The 13,590-nt window shown below is 38.6% G+C and overlaps 1 protein-coding gene across 1 annotated transcript in view; it reads left to right on the top strand.

Annotated features, from left to right (window-relative positions):
* LOC149781244 (von Willebrand factor A domain-containing protein 8-like) overlaps positions 1 to 13,590 on the top strand; it is a 203,976-nt gene that overhangs the window by 111,154 nt on the left and 79,232 nt on the right. Inside the window, exons 28-29 of the mRNA XM_089935327.1 lie at positions 11,346 to 11,484; positions 13,348 to 13,565. Of these exons, the coding sequence (XP_089791453.1) occupies positions 11,346 to 11,484; positions 13,348 to 13,565 (357 nt within the window). The remainder of the gene's footprint in view (positions 1 to 11,345; positions 11,485 to 13,347; positions 13,566 to 13,590) is intronic.

Raw genomic sequence — 13,590 nt, 5'->3', positions numbered from 1 at the left:
TGCCAAAGGATGTGGTTGATGTTGATTTTTGCCTGAGAGGTTTGAATTTGCCAAAGGATGTGGTTAGTGTTGATTTTTGCCTGAGAGAGTTGAATTTGCCAAAAGATGTGGTTAATGTTGATTTTTGCCTGAGAGGGTTGAATTTGCCAAAGGATGTGGTTAATGTCGATTTTTGCCTGAGAGGGTTGAATTTGCCAAAGGATGTGGTTAATGTTGATTTTTGCCTGAGACGGTTGAATTTGCCAAAGGATGTGGTTAATGTTGATTTTTGCCTGAGAGAGTTGAATTTGCCAAAGGATGTGGTTAATGTTTATTTTTGACTGAGAGAGTTGAATTTGCCAAAGGATGTGGTTAATGTTGATTTTTGCCTGGGAGGGATGGATTTGCGAAAGGATGTGGTTAATGTTGATTTTTGCTTGAGAGGTATGGATTTGCCAAAGGATGTGGTTAATGTTGATTTTTGCCTGAGAGGGTTGAATTTGCCAAAGGATGTGGTTAATGTTGATTTTTGCCTGAGAGTGTTGAATTTGCCAAAGGATGGGTTGAATTTGCCAAAGGATGTGGTTAATGTTGATTTTTCCTGGAAGGGATGTATTTGCCAAAGGATGTGGTTAATGTTGATTTTTGCCTGAGAGGGATGAATTTGCCAAAGGATGTGGTTAATGTTGATTTTTGCCTGAGAGAGTTGAATTTGCCAAAGGATGTCGTTAATGTTGATTTTTGCCTGAGAGGGTTGAAGTTGCCAAAGGATGTGGTTAATGTTGATTTTTGCCTGAGAGGGTTGAATGTGCCAAAGGATGTGGTTAATGTTGATTTTTGCCTGAGAGGGTTGAAGTTGCCAAAGGATGTGGTTTAATGTTGATTTTTGCCTGGGAGGGATGGATTTGCCAAAGGATGTGGTTAGTGTTGATTTTTGCCTGAGAGAGTTGAATTTGCCAAAGGATGTTGTTAATGTTGATTTTTGCCTGAGAGGGTTGAATTTGCGCAAGGATGTGGTTAATGTTGATTTTTGCCTGAGAGGTTTGAATTTGCCAAAGGATGTGGTTAATGTTGATTTTTGCCTGAGAGGGTTGAAGTTGCCAAAGGACGTGGTTAATGTTGATTTTTGCCTGAGAGGGTTGAATTTGCCAAAGGATGTGGTTAATGTTGATTTTTGCCTGAGAGGGTTGAATTTGCCAAAGGATGTGGTTAATGTTGATTTATGCCTGAGAGAGTTGAATTTGCCAAAGGATGTGGTTAATGTTGATTTTTGCCTGAGAGAGTTGAATTTGCCAAAGGATGTAGTTAATGTTGATTTTTGCCTGAGAGGGTTGAATTTGCCCAAGGATGTGGTTAATGTTGATTTTTGCCTGAGAGAGTTGAATTTGCCAAAGGATGTGGTTAATGTTGATTTTTGCCTGAGAGAGTTGAATTTGCCAAAGGATGTAGTTAATGTTGATTTTTGCCTGAGAGGGTTGAATTTGCCAAAGGATGTAGTTAATGTTGATTTTTGCCTGAGAGGGTTGAATTTGCCAAAGGATGTGGTTAATGTTGATTTTTGCCTGAGAGTGTTGAATTTGCCAAAGGATGGGTTGAATTTGCCAAAGGATGTGGTTAATGTTGATTTTTCCTGGATGGAATGTATTTGCCAAAGGATGTGGTTAATGTTGATTTTTGCCTGAGAGGGTTGAATTTGCCAAAGGATGTGGTTAATGTTGATTTTTGCCTGAGAGAGTTGAATTTGCCAAAGGATGTCGTTAATGTTGATTTTTGCCTGAGAGGGTTGAAGTTGCCAAAGGATGTGGTTAATGTTGATTTTTGCCTGAGAGGGTTGAATGTGCCAAAGGATGTGGTTAATGTTGATTTTTGCCTGAGAGGGTTGAAGTTGCCAAAGGATGTGGTTTAATGTTGATTTTTGCCTGGGAGGGATGGATTTGCCAAAGGATGTGGTTAGTGTTGATTTTTGCCTGAGAGAGTTGAATTTGCCAAACTATGTTGTTAATGTTGATTTTGGCCTGAGAGGGTTGAATTTGCGCAAGGATGTGGTTAATGTTGATTTTTGCCTGAGAGGTTTGAATTTGCCAAAGGATGTGGTTAATGTTGATTTTTGCCTGAGAGGGTTGCAGTTGCCAAAGGACGTGGTTAATGTTGATTTTTGCCTGAGAGGGTTGAATTTGCCGAAGGATGTGGTTAATGTTGATTTTTGCCTGAGAGGGTTGAATTTGCCAAAGGATGTGGTTAATGTTGATTTTTGCCTTAGAGAGTTGAATTTGCCAAAGGATGTGGTTAATGTTGATTTTTGCCTGAGAGAGTTGAAATTGCCAAAGGATGTAGTTAATGTTGATTTTTGCCTGAGAGGGTTGAATTTGCCAAAGGATGTGGTTAATGTCGATTTTTGCCTGAGAGGGTTGAAGTTGCCAAAGGATGTGGTTAATGTTGACTTTTGCCTGGGAGGGATGGATTTGCCAAAGGATGTGGTTAATGTTGATTTTTGCCTGAGAGAGTTGAATTTGCCAAAGGATGTAGTTAATGTTGATTTTTGCCTGAGAGGGTTGAATTTGCCAAAGGATGTGGTTAATGTTGATTTTTGCCTGAGAGAGTTGAATTTGCCAAAGGATGTAGTTAATGTTGATTTTTGCCTGAGAGGGTTGAATTTGCCAAAGAATATGGTTAATGTTGATTTTTCCCTGAGAGGGTTGAATTTGCCAAAGGATGGGTTGAATTTGCCAAAGGATGTGGTTAATGTTGATTTTTGCCTGGGAGGGATGGATTTGCCAAAGGATGTAGTTAATGTTGATTTTTGCCTGAGAGGGTTGAATTTGTCAAAGGATGTAGTTAATGTTGATTTTTGCCTGAGAGGGTTGAATTTGCCAAAGGATGTGGTTAATGTTGATTTTTGCCTGAGAGGGTTGAATTTGCCAAAGGATGTGGTTAATGTTGACTTTTGCCTGAGAGGGATGGATTTGCCAAAGGATATGGTTAATGTTGATTTTTGCCTGAGAGGGTTGAATTTGCCAAAGGATGTGGTTAATGTTGATTTTTGCCTGAGAGGGTTGAATTTGCCAAAGGATGTCGTTAATGTTGATTTTTGCCTGGGAGGGATGGATTTGCCAAAGGATGTGGTTAATGTTGATTTTTGCCTGAGAGGGTTGAATTTGCCAAGGGATGTAGCTAATGTTGATTTTTGCCTGAGAGAGTTGAATTTGCCAAAGGATGTGGTTAATGTTGATTTTTGCCTGAGAGGGTTGAATTTGCCCAAGGATGTGGTTAATGTTGATTTTTGCCTGAGAGGGTTGAATTTGCCAAAGGATGTAGTTAATGTTGATTTTTGCCTGAGAGGGTTGAATTTGCCAAAGGATGTGGTTAATGTTGATTTTTGCCTGAGAGAGTTGAATTTGCCAAAGGATGTGGTTAATGTCGATTTTTGCCTGGGAGGGATGGATTTGCCAAAGGATGTGGTTAATGTTGATTTTTGCCTGAGAGAGTTGAATTTGCCAAAGGATGTAGTTAATGTTGATTTTTGCCTGAGAGAGTTGAATTTGCCAAAAGATGTGGTTAATGTTGATTTTTGCCTGAGAGAGTTGAATTTGCCAAAGGATGTGGTTAATGTTGATTTTTGCCTGAGAGGGTTGAATTTGCCAAAGAATGTGGTTAATGTTGATTTTTCCCTGAGAGGGTTGAATTTGCCAAAGGATGGGCTGAATTTGCCAAAGGATGTGGTTAATGTTGATTTTTGCCTGGGAGGGATGGATTTGCCAAAGGATGTAGTTAATGTTGATTTTTGCCTGAGAGGGTTGAATTTGTCAAAGGATGTAGTTAATGTTGATTTTTGCCTGAGAGGGTTGAATTTGCCAAAGGATGTGGTTAATGTTGATTTTTGCCTGAGAGGGTTGAATTTGCCAAAGGATGTGGTTAATGTTGACTTTTGCCTGAGAGGGATGGATTTGCCAAAGGATGTGGTTAATGTTGATTTTTGCCTGAGAGGGTTGAATTTGCCAAAGGATGTGGTTAATGTTGATTTTTGCCTGAGAGGGTTGAATTTGCCAAAGGATGTCGTTAATGTTGATTTTTGCCTGGGAGGGATGGATTTGCCAAAGAATGTGGTTAATGTTGATTTTTGCCTGAGAGGGTTGAATTTGCCAAAGGATGTAGCTAATGTTGATTTTTGCCTGAGAGGGTTGAATTTGCCAAAGGATGTGGTTAAGGTTGATTTTTGCCTGAGAGGGTTGAATTTTCCCAAGGATGTGGTTAATGTTGATTTTTGCCTGAGAGGGTTGAATTTGCCAAAGGATGTGGTTAATGTTGATTTTTCCTGGAAGGGATGTATTTGCCAAAGGATGTGGTTAATGTTGATTTTTGCCTGAGAGGGTTGAATTTGCCAAAGGATGTGGTTGATGTTGATTTTTGCCTGAGAGGTTTGAATTTGCCAAAGGATGTGGTTAGTGTTGATTTTTGCCTGAGAGAGTTGAATTTGCCAAAAGATGTGGTTAATGTTGATTTTTGCCTGAGAGGGTTGAATTTGCCAAAGGATGTGGTTAATGTCGATTTTTGCCTGAGAGGGTTGAATTTGCCAAAGGATGTGGTTAATGTTGATTTTTGCCTGAGAGGGTTGAAGTTGCCAAAGGACGTGGTTAATGTTGATTTTTGCCTGAGAGGGTTGAATTTGCCAAAGGATGTGGTTAATGTTGATTTTTGCCTGAGAGGGTTGAATTTGCCAATGGATGTGGTTAATGTTGATTTATGCCTGAGAGAGTTGAATTTGCCAAAGGATGTGGTTAATGTTGATTTTTGCCTGAGAGAGTTGAATTTGCCAAAGGATGTAGTTAATGTTGATTTTTGCCTGAGAGGGTTGAATTTGCCCAAGGATGTGGTTAATGTTGATTTTTGCCTGAGAGAGTTGAATTTGCCAAAGGATGTGGTTAATGTTGATTTTTGCCTGGGAGGGATGGATTTGCCAAATGATGTGGTTAATGTTGATTTTTGCCTGAGATGGATGGATTTGCCAAAGGATGTGGTTAGTGTTGATTTTTGCCTGAGAGGGTTGAATTTGCCAAAGGATGTAGTTAATGTTGATTTTTGCCTGAGAGGGTTGAATTTGCCCAAGGATGTGGTTAATGTTGATTTTTGCCTGAGAGGGTTGAATTTGCCAAAGGATGTGGTTAATGTTGATTTTTGCCTGAGAGGGTTGAATTTGCCAAAGGATGTGGTTAATGTTGATTTTTGCCTGAGAGTGTTGAATTTGCCAAAGGATGGGTTGAATTTGCCAAAGGATGTGGTTAATGTTGATTTTTCCTGGATGGGATGTATTTGCCAAAGGATGTGGTTAATGTTGATTTTTGCCTGAGAGGGTTGAATTTGCCAAAGGATGTGGTTAATGTTGATTTTTGCCTGAGAGAGTTGAATTTGCCAAAGGATGTCGTTAATGTTGATTTTTGCCTGAGAGGGTTGAAGTTGCCAAAGGATGTGGTTAATGTTGATTTTTGCCTGAGAGGGTTGAATGTGCCAAAGGATGTGGTTAATGTTGATTTTTGCCTGAGAGGGTTGAAGTTGCCAAAGGATGTGGTTTAATGTTGATTTTTGCCTGGGAGGGATGGATTTGCCAAAGGATGTGGTTAGTGTTGATTTTTGCCTGAGAGAGTTGAATTTGCCAAACTATGTTGTTAATGTTGATTTTGGCCTGAGAGGGTTTAATTTGCGCAACGATGTGGTTAATGTTGATTTTTGCCTGAGAGGTTTGAATTTGCCAAAGGATGTGGTTAATGTTGATTTTTGCCTGAGAGGGTTGCAGTTGCCAAAGGACGTGGTTAATGTTGATTTTTGCCTGAGAGGGTTGAATTTGCCAAAGGATGTGGTTAATGTTGATTTTTGTCTGAGAGGGTTGAATTTGCCAAAGGATGTGGTTAATGTTGATTTTTGCCTTAGAGAGTTGAATTTGCCAAAGGATGTGGTTAATGTTGATTTTTGCCTGAGAGAGTTGAAATTGCCAAAGGATGTAGTTAATGTTGATTTTTGCCTGAGAGGGTTGAATTTGCCAAAGGATGTGGTTAATGTCGATTTTTGCCTGAGAGGGTTGAAGTTGCCAAAGGATGTGGTTAATGTTGATTTTTGCCTGGGAGGGATGGATTTGCCAAAGGATGTGGTTAATGTTGATTTTTGCCTGAGAGAGTTGAATTTGCCAAAGGATGTAGTTAATGTTGATTTTTGCCTGAGAGGGTTGAATTTGCCAAAGGATGTGGTTAATGTTGATTTTTGCCTGAGAGAGTTGAATTTGCCAAAGGATGTGGTTAATGTTGATTTTTGCCTGAGAGGGTTGAATTTGCCAAAGGATGTGGTTAATGTTGATTTTTGCCTGAGAGAGTTGAATTTGCCAAAGGATATGGTTAATGTTGATTTTTGCCTGAGAGGGGTATATTTGCCAAAGGATGTGGTTAATGTTGATTTTTGCCTGAGAGGGTTGAATTTGCCAATGGATGTGGTTAATGTTGAATTTTGTCTGGGAGGGATGGATTTGCCAAAGGATGTGGTTAATGTTGATTTTTGCCTGAGAGGGTTGAATTTGCCAAAGGATGTAGTTAATATTGATTTTTGCCTGAGGGAGTTGAATTTGCCAAAGGATGTGGTTAATGTTGATTTTTGCCTGGGAGGGATGGATTTGCCAAAGGATGTAGTTAATGTTGATTTTTGCCTGAGAGGGTTGAATTTGCCAAAGGATGTAGTTAATGTTGATTTTTGCCTGAGAGAGTTGAATTTGCCAAAGGATGTGGTTAATGTTGATTTTTGCCTGAGAGGGTTGAATTTGCCAAAGGATGTGGTTAGTGTTGATTTTTGCCTGAGAGGGTTGAATTTGCCCAAGGATGTGGTTAATGTTGATTTTTGCCTGAGAGGGTTGAATTTGCCAAAGGAAGTGGTTTAATGTTGATTTTTGCCTGGGAGAGTTGAATTTGCCAAAGGATGTCGTTAATGTTGATTTTTGCCTGAGAGAGTTGAATTTGCCAAAGGATGTGGTTAATGTTGATTTTTGCCTGAGAGGGTTGAATTTGCCAAAGGATGTGGTTAATGTTGATTTTTGCCTGAGAGGGTTGAATTTGCCAAAGGATGTGGTTAATGTTGATTTTTGCCTGAGAGGGTTGAATTTGCCAAAGGATGTGGTTAATGTTGATTTTTCCTGGAAGGGATGTATTTGCCAAAGGATGTGGTTAATGTTGATTTTTGCCTGAGAGGGATGAATTTGCCAAAGGATGTGGTTAATGTTGATTTTTGCCTGAGAGAGTTGAATTTGCCAAAGGATGTCGTTAATGTTGATTTTTGCCTGAGAGGGTTGAAGTTGCCAAAGGATGTGGTTAATGTTGATTTTTGCCTGAGAGGGTTGAATGTGCCAAAGGATGTGGTTAATGTTGATTTTTGCCTGAGAGGGTTGAATTTGCCAAAGGATGTAGTTAATGTTGATTTTTGCCTGAGGGAGTTGAATTTGCCAAAGGATGTGGTTAATGTTGATTTTTGCCTGGGAGGGATGGATTTGCCAAAGGATGTAGTTAATGTTGATTTTTGCCTGAGAGGGTTGAATTTGCCAAAGGATGTAGTTAATGTTGATTTTTGCCTGAGAGAGTTGAATTTGCCAAAGGATGTGGTTAATGTTGATTTTTGCCTGAGAGGGTTGAATTTGCCAAAGGATGTGGTTAGTGTTGATTTTTGCCTGAGAGGGTTGAATTTGCCCAAGGATGTGGTTAATGTTGATTTTTGCCTGAGAGGGTTGAATTTGCCAAAGGAAGTGGTTTAATGTTGATTTTTGCCTGGGAGAGTTGAATTTGCCAAAGGATGTCGTTAATGTTGATTTTTGCCTGAGAGAGTTGAATTTGCCAAAGGATGTGGTTAATGTTGATTTTTGCCTGAGAGGGTTGAATTTGCCAAAGGATGTGGTTAATGTTGATTTTTGCCTGAGAGGGTTGAATTTGCCAAAGGATGTGGTTAATGTTGATTTTTGCCTGAGAGGGTTGAATTTGCCAAAGGATGTGGTTAATGTTGATTTTTCCTGGAAGGGATGTATTTGCCAAAGGATGTGGTTAATGTTGATTTTTGCCTGAGAGGGATGAATTTGCCAAAGGATGTGGTTAATGTTGATTTTTGCCTGAGAGAGTTGAATTTGCCAAAGGATGTCGTTAATGTTGATTTTTGCCTGAGAGGGTTGAAGTTGCCAAAGGATGTGGTTAATGTTGATTTTTGCCTGAGAGGGTTGAATGTGCCAAAGGATGTGGTTAATGTTGATTTTTGCCTGAGAGGGTTGAAGTTGCCAAAGGATGTGGTTTAATGTTGATTTTTGCCTGGGAGGGATGGATTTGCCAAAGGATGTGGTTAGTGTTGATTTTTGCCTGAGAGAGTTGAATTTGCCAAAGGATGTTGTTAATGTTGATTTTTGCCTGAGAGGGTTGAATTTGCGCAAGGATGTGGTTAATGTTGATTTTTGCCTGAGAGGTTTGAATTTGCCAAAGGATGTGGTTAATGTTGATTTTTGCCTGAGAGGGTTGAAGTTGCCAAAGGACGTGGTTAATGTTGATTTTTGCCTGAGAGGGTTGAATTTGCCAAAAGATGTGGTTAATGTTGATTTTTGCCTGAGAGGGTTGAATTTGCCAAAGGATGTGGTTAATGTTGATTTATGCCTGAGAGAGTTGAATTTGCCAAAGGATGTGGTTAATGTTGATTTTTGCCTGAGAGTTGAATTTGCCAAAGGATGTAGTTAATGTTGATTTTTGCCTGAGAGGGTTGAATTTGCCCAAGGATGTGGTTAATGTTGATTTTTGCCTGAGAGAGTTGAATTTGCCAAAGGATGTGGTTAATGTTGATTTTTGCCTGGGAGGGATGGATTTGCCAAATGATGTGGTTAATGTTGATTTTTGCCTGAGATGGATGGATTTGCCAAAGGATGTGGTTAGTGTTGATTTTTGCCTGAGAGGGTTGAATTTGCCAAAGGATGTAGTTAATGTTGATTTTTGCCTGAGAGGGTTGAATTTGCCCAAGGATGTGGTTAATGTTGATTTTTGCCTGAGAGGGTTGAATTTGCCAAAGGATGTGGTTAATGTTGATTTTTGCCTGAGAGGGTTGAATTTGCCAAAGGATGTGGTTAATGTTGATTTTTGCCTGAGAGTGTTGAATTTGCCAAAGGATGGGTTGAATTTGCCAAAGGATGTGGTTAATGTTGATTTTTCCTGGATGGGATGTATTTGCCAAAGGATGTGGTTAATGTTGATTTTTGCCTGAGAGGGTTGAATTTGCCAAAGGATGTGGTTAATGTTGATTTTTGCCTGAGAGAGTTGAATTTGCCAAAGGATGTCGTTAATGTTGATTTTTGCCTGAGAGGGTTGAAGTTGCCAAAGGATGTGGTTAATGTTGATTTTTGCCTGAGAGGGTTGAATGTGCCAAAGGATGTGGTTAATGTTGATTTTTGCCTGAGAGGGTTGAAGTTGCCAAAGGATGTGGTTTAATGTTGATTTTTGCCTGGGAGGGATGGATTTCCCAAAGGATGTGGTTAGTGTTGATTTTTGCCTGAGAGAGTTGAATTTGCCAAACTATGTTGTTAATGTTGATTTTTGCCTGAGAGGGTTGAATTTGCGCAAGGATGTGGTTAATGTTGATTTTTGCCTGAGAGGTTTGAATTTGCCAAAGGATGTGGTTAATGTTGATTTTTGCCTGAGAGGGTTGCAGTTGCCAAAGGACGTGGTTAATGTTGATTTTTGCCTGAGAGGGTTGAATTTGCCAAGGATGTGGTTAATGTTGATTTTTGCCTGAGAGGGTTGAATTTGCCAAAGGATGTGGTTAATGTTGATTTTTGCCTGAGAGAGTTGAATTTGCCAAAGGATGTGGTTAATGTTGATTTTTGCCTGAGAGAGTTGAATTTGCCAAAGGATGTGGTTAATGTTGATTTTTGCCTGAGAGGGTTGAATTTGCCAAAGGATGTGGTTAATGTCGATTTTTGCCTGAGAGGGTTGAAGTTGCCAAAGGATGTGGTTAATGTTGATTTTTGCCTGGGAGGGATGGATTTGCCAAAGGATGTGGTTAATGTTGATTTTTGCCTGAGAGAGTTGAATTTGCCAAAGGATGTAGTTAATGTTGATTTTTGCCTGAGAGGGTTGAATTTGCCAAAGGATGTGGTTAATGTTGATTTTTGCCTGAGAGAGTTGAATTTGCCAAAGGATGTGGTTAATGTTGATTTTTGCCTGAGAGGGTTGAATTTGCCAAAGGATGTGGTTAATGTTGATTTTTGCCTGAGAGAGTTGAATTTGCCAAAGGATGTGGTTAATGTTGATTTTTGCCTGAGAGGGGTGTATTTGCCAAAGGATGTGGTTAATGTTGATTTTTGCCTGAGAGGGTTGAATTTGCCAATGGATGTGGTTAATGTTGAATTTTGTCTGGGAGGGATGGATTTGCCAAAGGATGTGGTTAATGTTGATTTTTGCCTGAGAGGGTTGAATTTGCCAAAGGATGTAGTTAATGTTGATTTTTGCCTGAGGGAGTTGAATTTGCCAAAGGATGTGGTTAATGTTGATTTTTGCCTGGGAGGGATGGATTTGCCAAAGGATGTAGTTAATGTTGATTTTTGCCTGAGAGGGTTGAATTTGCCAAAGGATGTAGTTAATGTTGATTTTTGCCTGAGAGAGTTGAATTTGCCAAAGGATGTGGTTAATGTTGATTTTTGCCTGAGAGGGTTGAATTTGCCAAAGGATGTGGTTAGTGTTGATTTTTGCCTGAGAGGGTTGAATTTGCCCAAGGATGTGGTTAATGTTGATTTTTGCCTGAGAGGGTTGAATTTGCCAAAGGAAGTGGTTTAATGTTGATTTTTGCCTGGGAGAGTTGAATTTGCCAAAGGATGTCGTTAATGTTGATTTTTGCCTGAGAGAGTTGAATTTGCCAAAGGATGTGGTTAATGTTGATTTTTGCCTGAGAGGGTTGAATTTGCCAAAGGATGTGGTTAATGTTGATTTTTGCCTGAGAGGGTTGAATTTGCCAAAGGATGTGGTTAATGTTGATTTTTGCCTGAGAGAGTTGAATTTGCCAAAGGATGTGGTTAATGTTGATTTTTGCCTGAGAGAGTTGAATTTGCCAAAGGATGTGGTTAATGTTGATTTTTGCCTGAGAGAGTTGAATTTGCCAAAGGATGTGGTTAATGTTGATTTTTGCCTGAGAGGGTTGAATTTGCCAAAGGATGTGTTTAATGTTGATTTTTGCATTGGTGGGATGTATTTGCCAAAGGATCAATTATACTGTAAGTATTAGTGAAGAAACATATTTTACTCCAGTAGAGTCTGATTGGTGTCTTAGCAAAGTACCATCATATCATGTATTGTTAAACATGAGATAAATAAACATATTTTCAGGGACCTGTGACAGTTAGAATGGAAGCCCTTAAATTAGACAGGACAGAGGCCCGTTCAGACTCCTTCACAGAACAAACAGCATACTGGACCCTGCCCATGCAAGAAACCAACATCCTCAGTGATATTGCTGTAACTAAAGGCCAGTAACATACAAATTACCATTTGTAACCTGAACATTGGGATATATATATAATCCCTGAACATTGGGATATATATATATAATCCCTGAACATTGGGATATATAATCCCTGAACATTGGGATATATATATAATCCCTGAACATTGGGATATATAATCCCTGAACATTGGGATACATATAATCTCTGAACATTGGGATGTATATAATCCCTGAACATTGGGATATATATATAATCTCTGAACATTGGGATATATATAATCCCTGAACATTGGGATATATATATATAATCCCTGAACATTGGGATATATAATCCCTGAACATTGGGATATATATATAATCTCTGAACATTGGGATATATAATCCCTGAACATTGGGATACATATAATCTCTGAACATTGGGATGTATGTAATCCCTGAACATTGGGATATATATATAATCCCTGAACATTGGGATATACATATAATCCCTGAACATTGGGATATATATATAATCCCTGAACATTGGGATATATATATAATCCCTGAACATTGGGATATATCTAATTCCTGAACATTGGGATATATATATAATCCCTGAACATTGGGATGTATATATAATCCCTGAACATTGGGATGTATATATAATCCCTGAACATTGGGATATATATATAATCCCTGAACATTGGGATATACATATAATCCCTGAACATTGGGATATATATATATAATCCTTGAACATTGGGATATATATATAATCCTTGAACATTTGGATATATATATAATCCATGAACATTGGGATATATATATATATATATATATATATATATATATATATATATATATATATATATATATATATATATATATATATAATCCTTGAACATTGGGATATATATAATCCCTGAACATTGGGATGTAGCTTCAATGTTGATGGTTCAGTGAAAATAGGATTAACAAGTGTCAGTTATTTTAAAAGAGCTGGCATCTTTAAATTATGACAAGCTATCAACAAGGTTTATTGTTCTGTTGGCAGGATAACAGCAGGATCCATTGCTATCCTGTTGATAAACTAACAAGAAGGTACAGTGGTGTCCTGTCAATAGTTTAATGACAAGGTCTGTTGTTGTCCTGTTGACAAACTAACAACAGGGTCCATTGTTGTCCTGTTGACAAGCTAACAAGAGGGTCCATTGTTGTCTTATTGACAAGATAACAACAGGGTATATTGTTGTCCTATTGACAAGCTAACAAGAGGATCCATTGTTGTCTTATTGACAAGCTAACAACAGGGTATATTGTTGTCCTATTGACAAGCTAACAAGAGGATCCATTGTTGTCCTATTGACAAGCTAACAAGAGGATCCATTGTCCTGTTGACAAACTAACAACAGGGTTCATTGTTGTCCTGTTGATAAGCAAACAACAGGGTCCATTGTTGTCTTATTGACAAGCTAACAACAGAGTATATTGTTGTCTTATTGGCAAGCTAATAGTGTCCATTGTTGTCCTGTTGACAAACTAACAAGAGGATCCATTGTTGTCCTGTTGACAAGCTAACAACAATGTACGGTTGTATCCTATTGACAAGTTAACAAGGACCATTGTTGTCTTATTGACAAGCTAACAAGAACCATTGTTGTCATATTGATAAGCTAACAAGGTCCATTGTTGTTCTGTTGACAGATTTGTAGTGAACATTCAGAAATATTACCTTTTAATATATTTATTATTTAAAGAAAGACAAACCTATTTTGTAATTTAAAAATCATTTGGGAGAAATTATTAAAAAGAGTTTTGTAAATTCAGGACCACACCACAACATTAATAACGAAATCATGACATAAAGCTTATTATAGATGGGTTCCCTATTTGTTTCTTTTCCAGCTTCACACCGCAGACCAGGACAAACAAACACTGACATCATTCACATTAGCTCTGTTAACCCTGTTGGTCTGTTCTCCATCAACCCTAAAACAATGACAGGCAACTATATTGACCTGTATGATGTTTTCCCCTCTACCAGTGGTTCCTATAAACCAATTGTCAAGTTATCTCCCTTGTCTTCTCCGCTGGATGACACTATTATGCTGCATGAAGAGGTGGTGAGTAACACATAGGATGGAGTAC

This window comes from Sinohyriopsis cumingii, chromosome 15, assembly GCF_028554795.1.
Source record: "Sinohyriopsis cumingii isolate HCF-2022 chromosome 15, ASM2855479v2, whole genome shotgun sequence".
Taxonomy (NCBI): domain Eukaryota; kingdom Metazoa; phylum Mollusca; class Bivalvia; order Unionida; family Unionidae; genus Sinohyriopsis; species Sinohyriopsis cumingii.
This window is presented reverse-complemented; position numbering and strand designations above follow the sequence as displayed.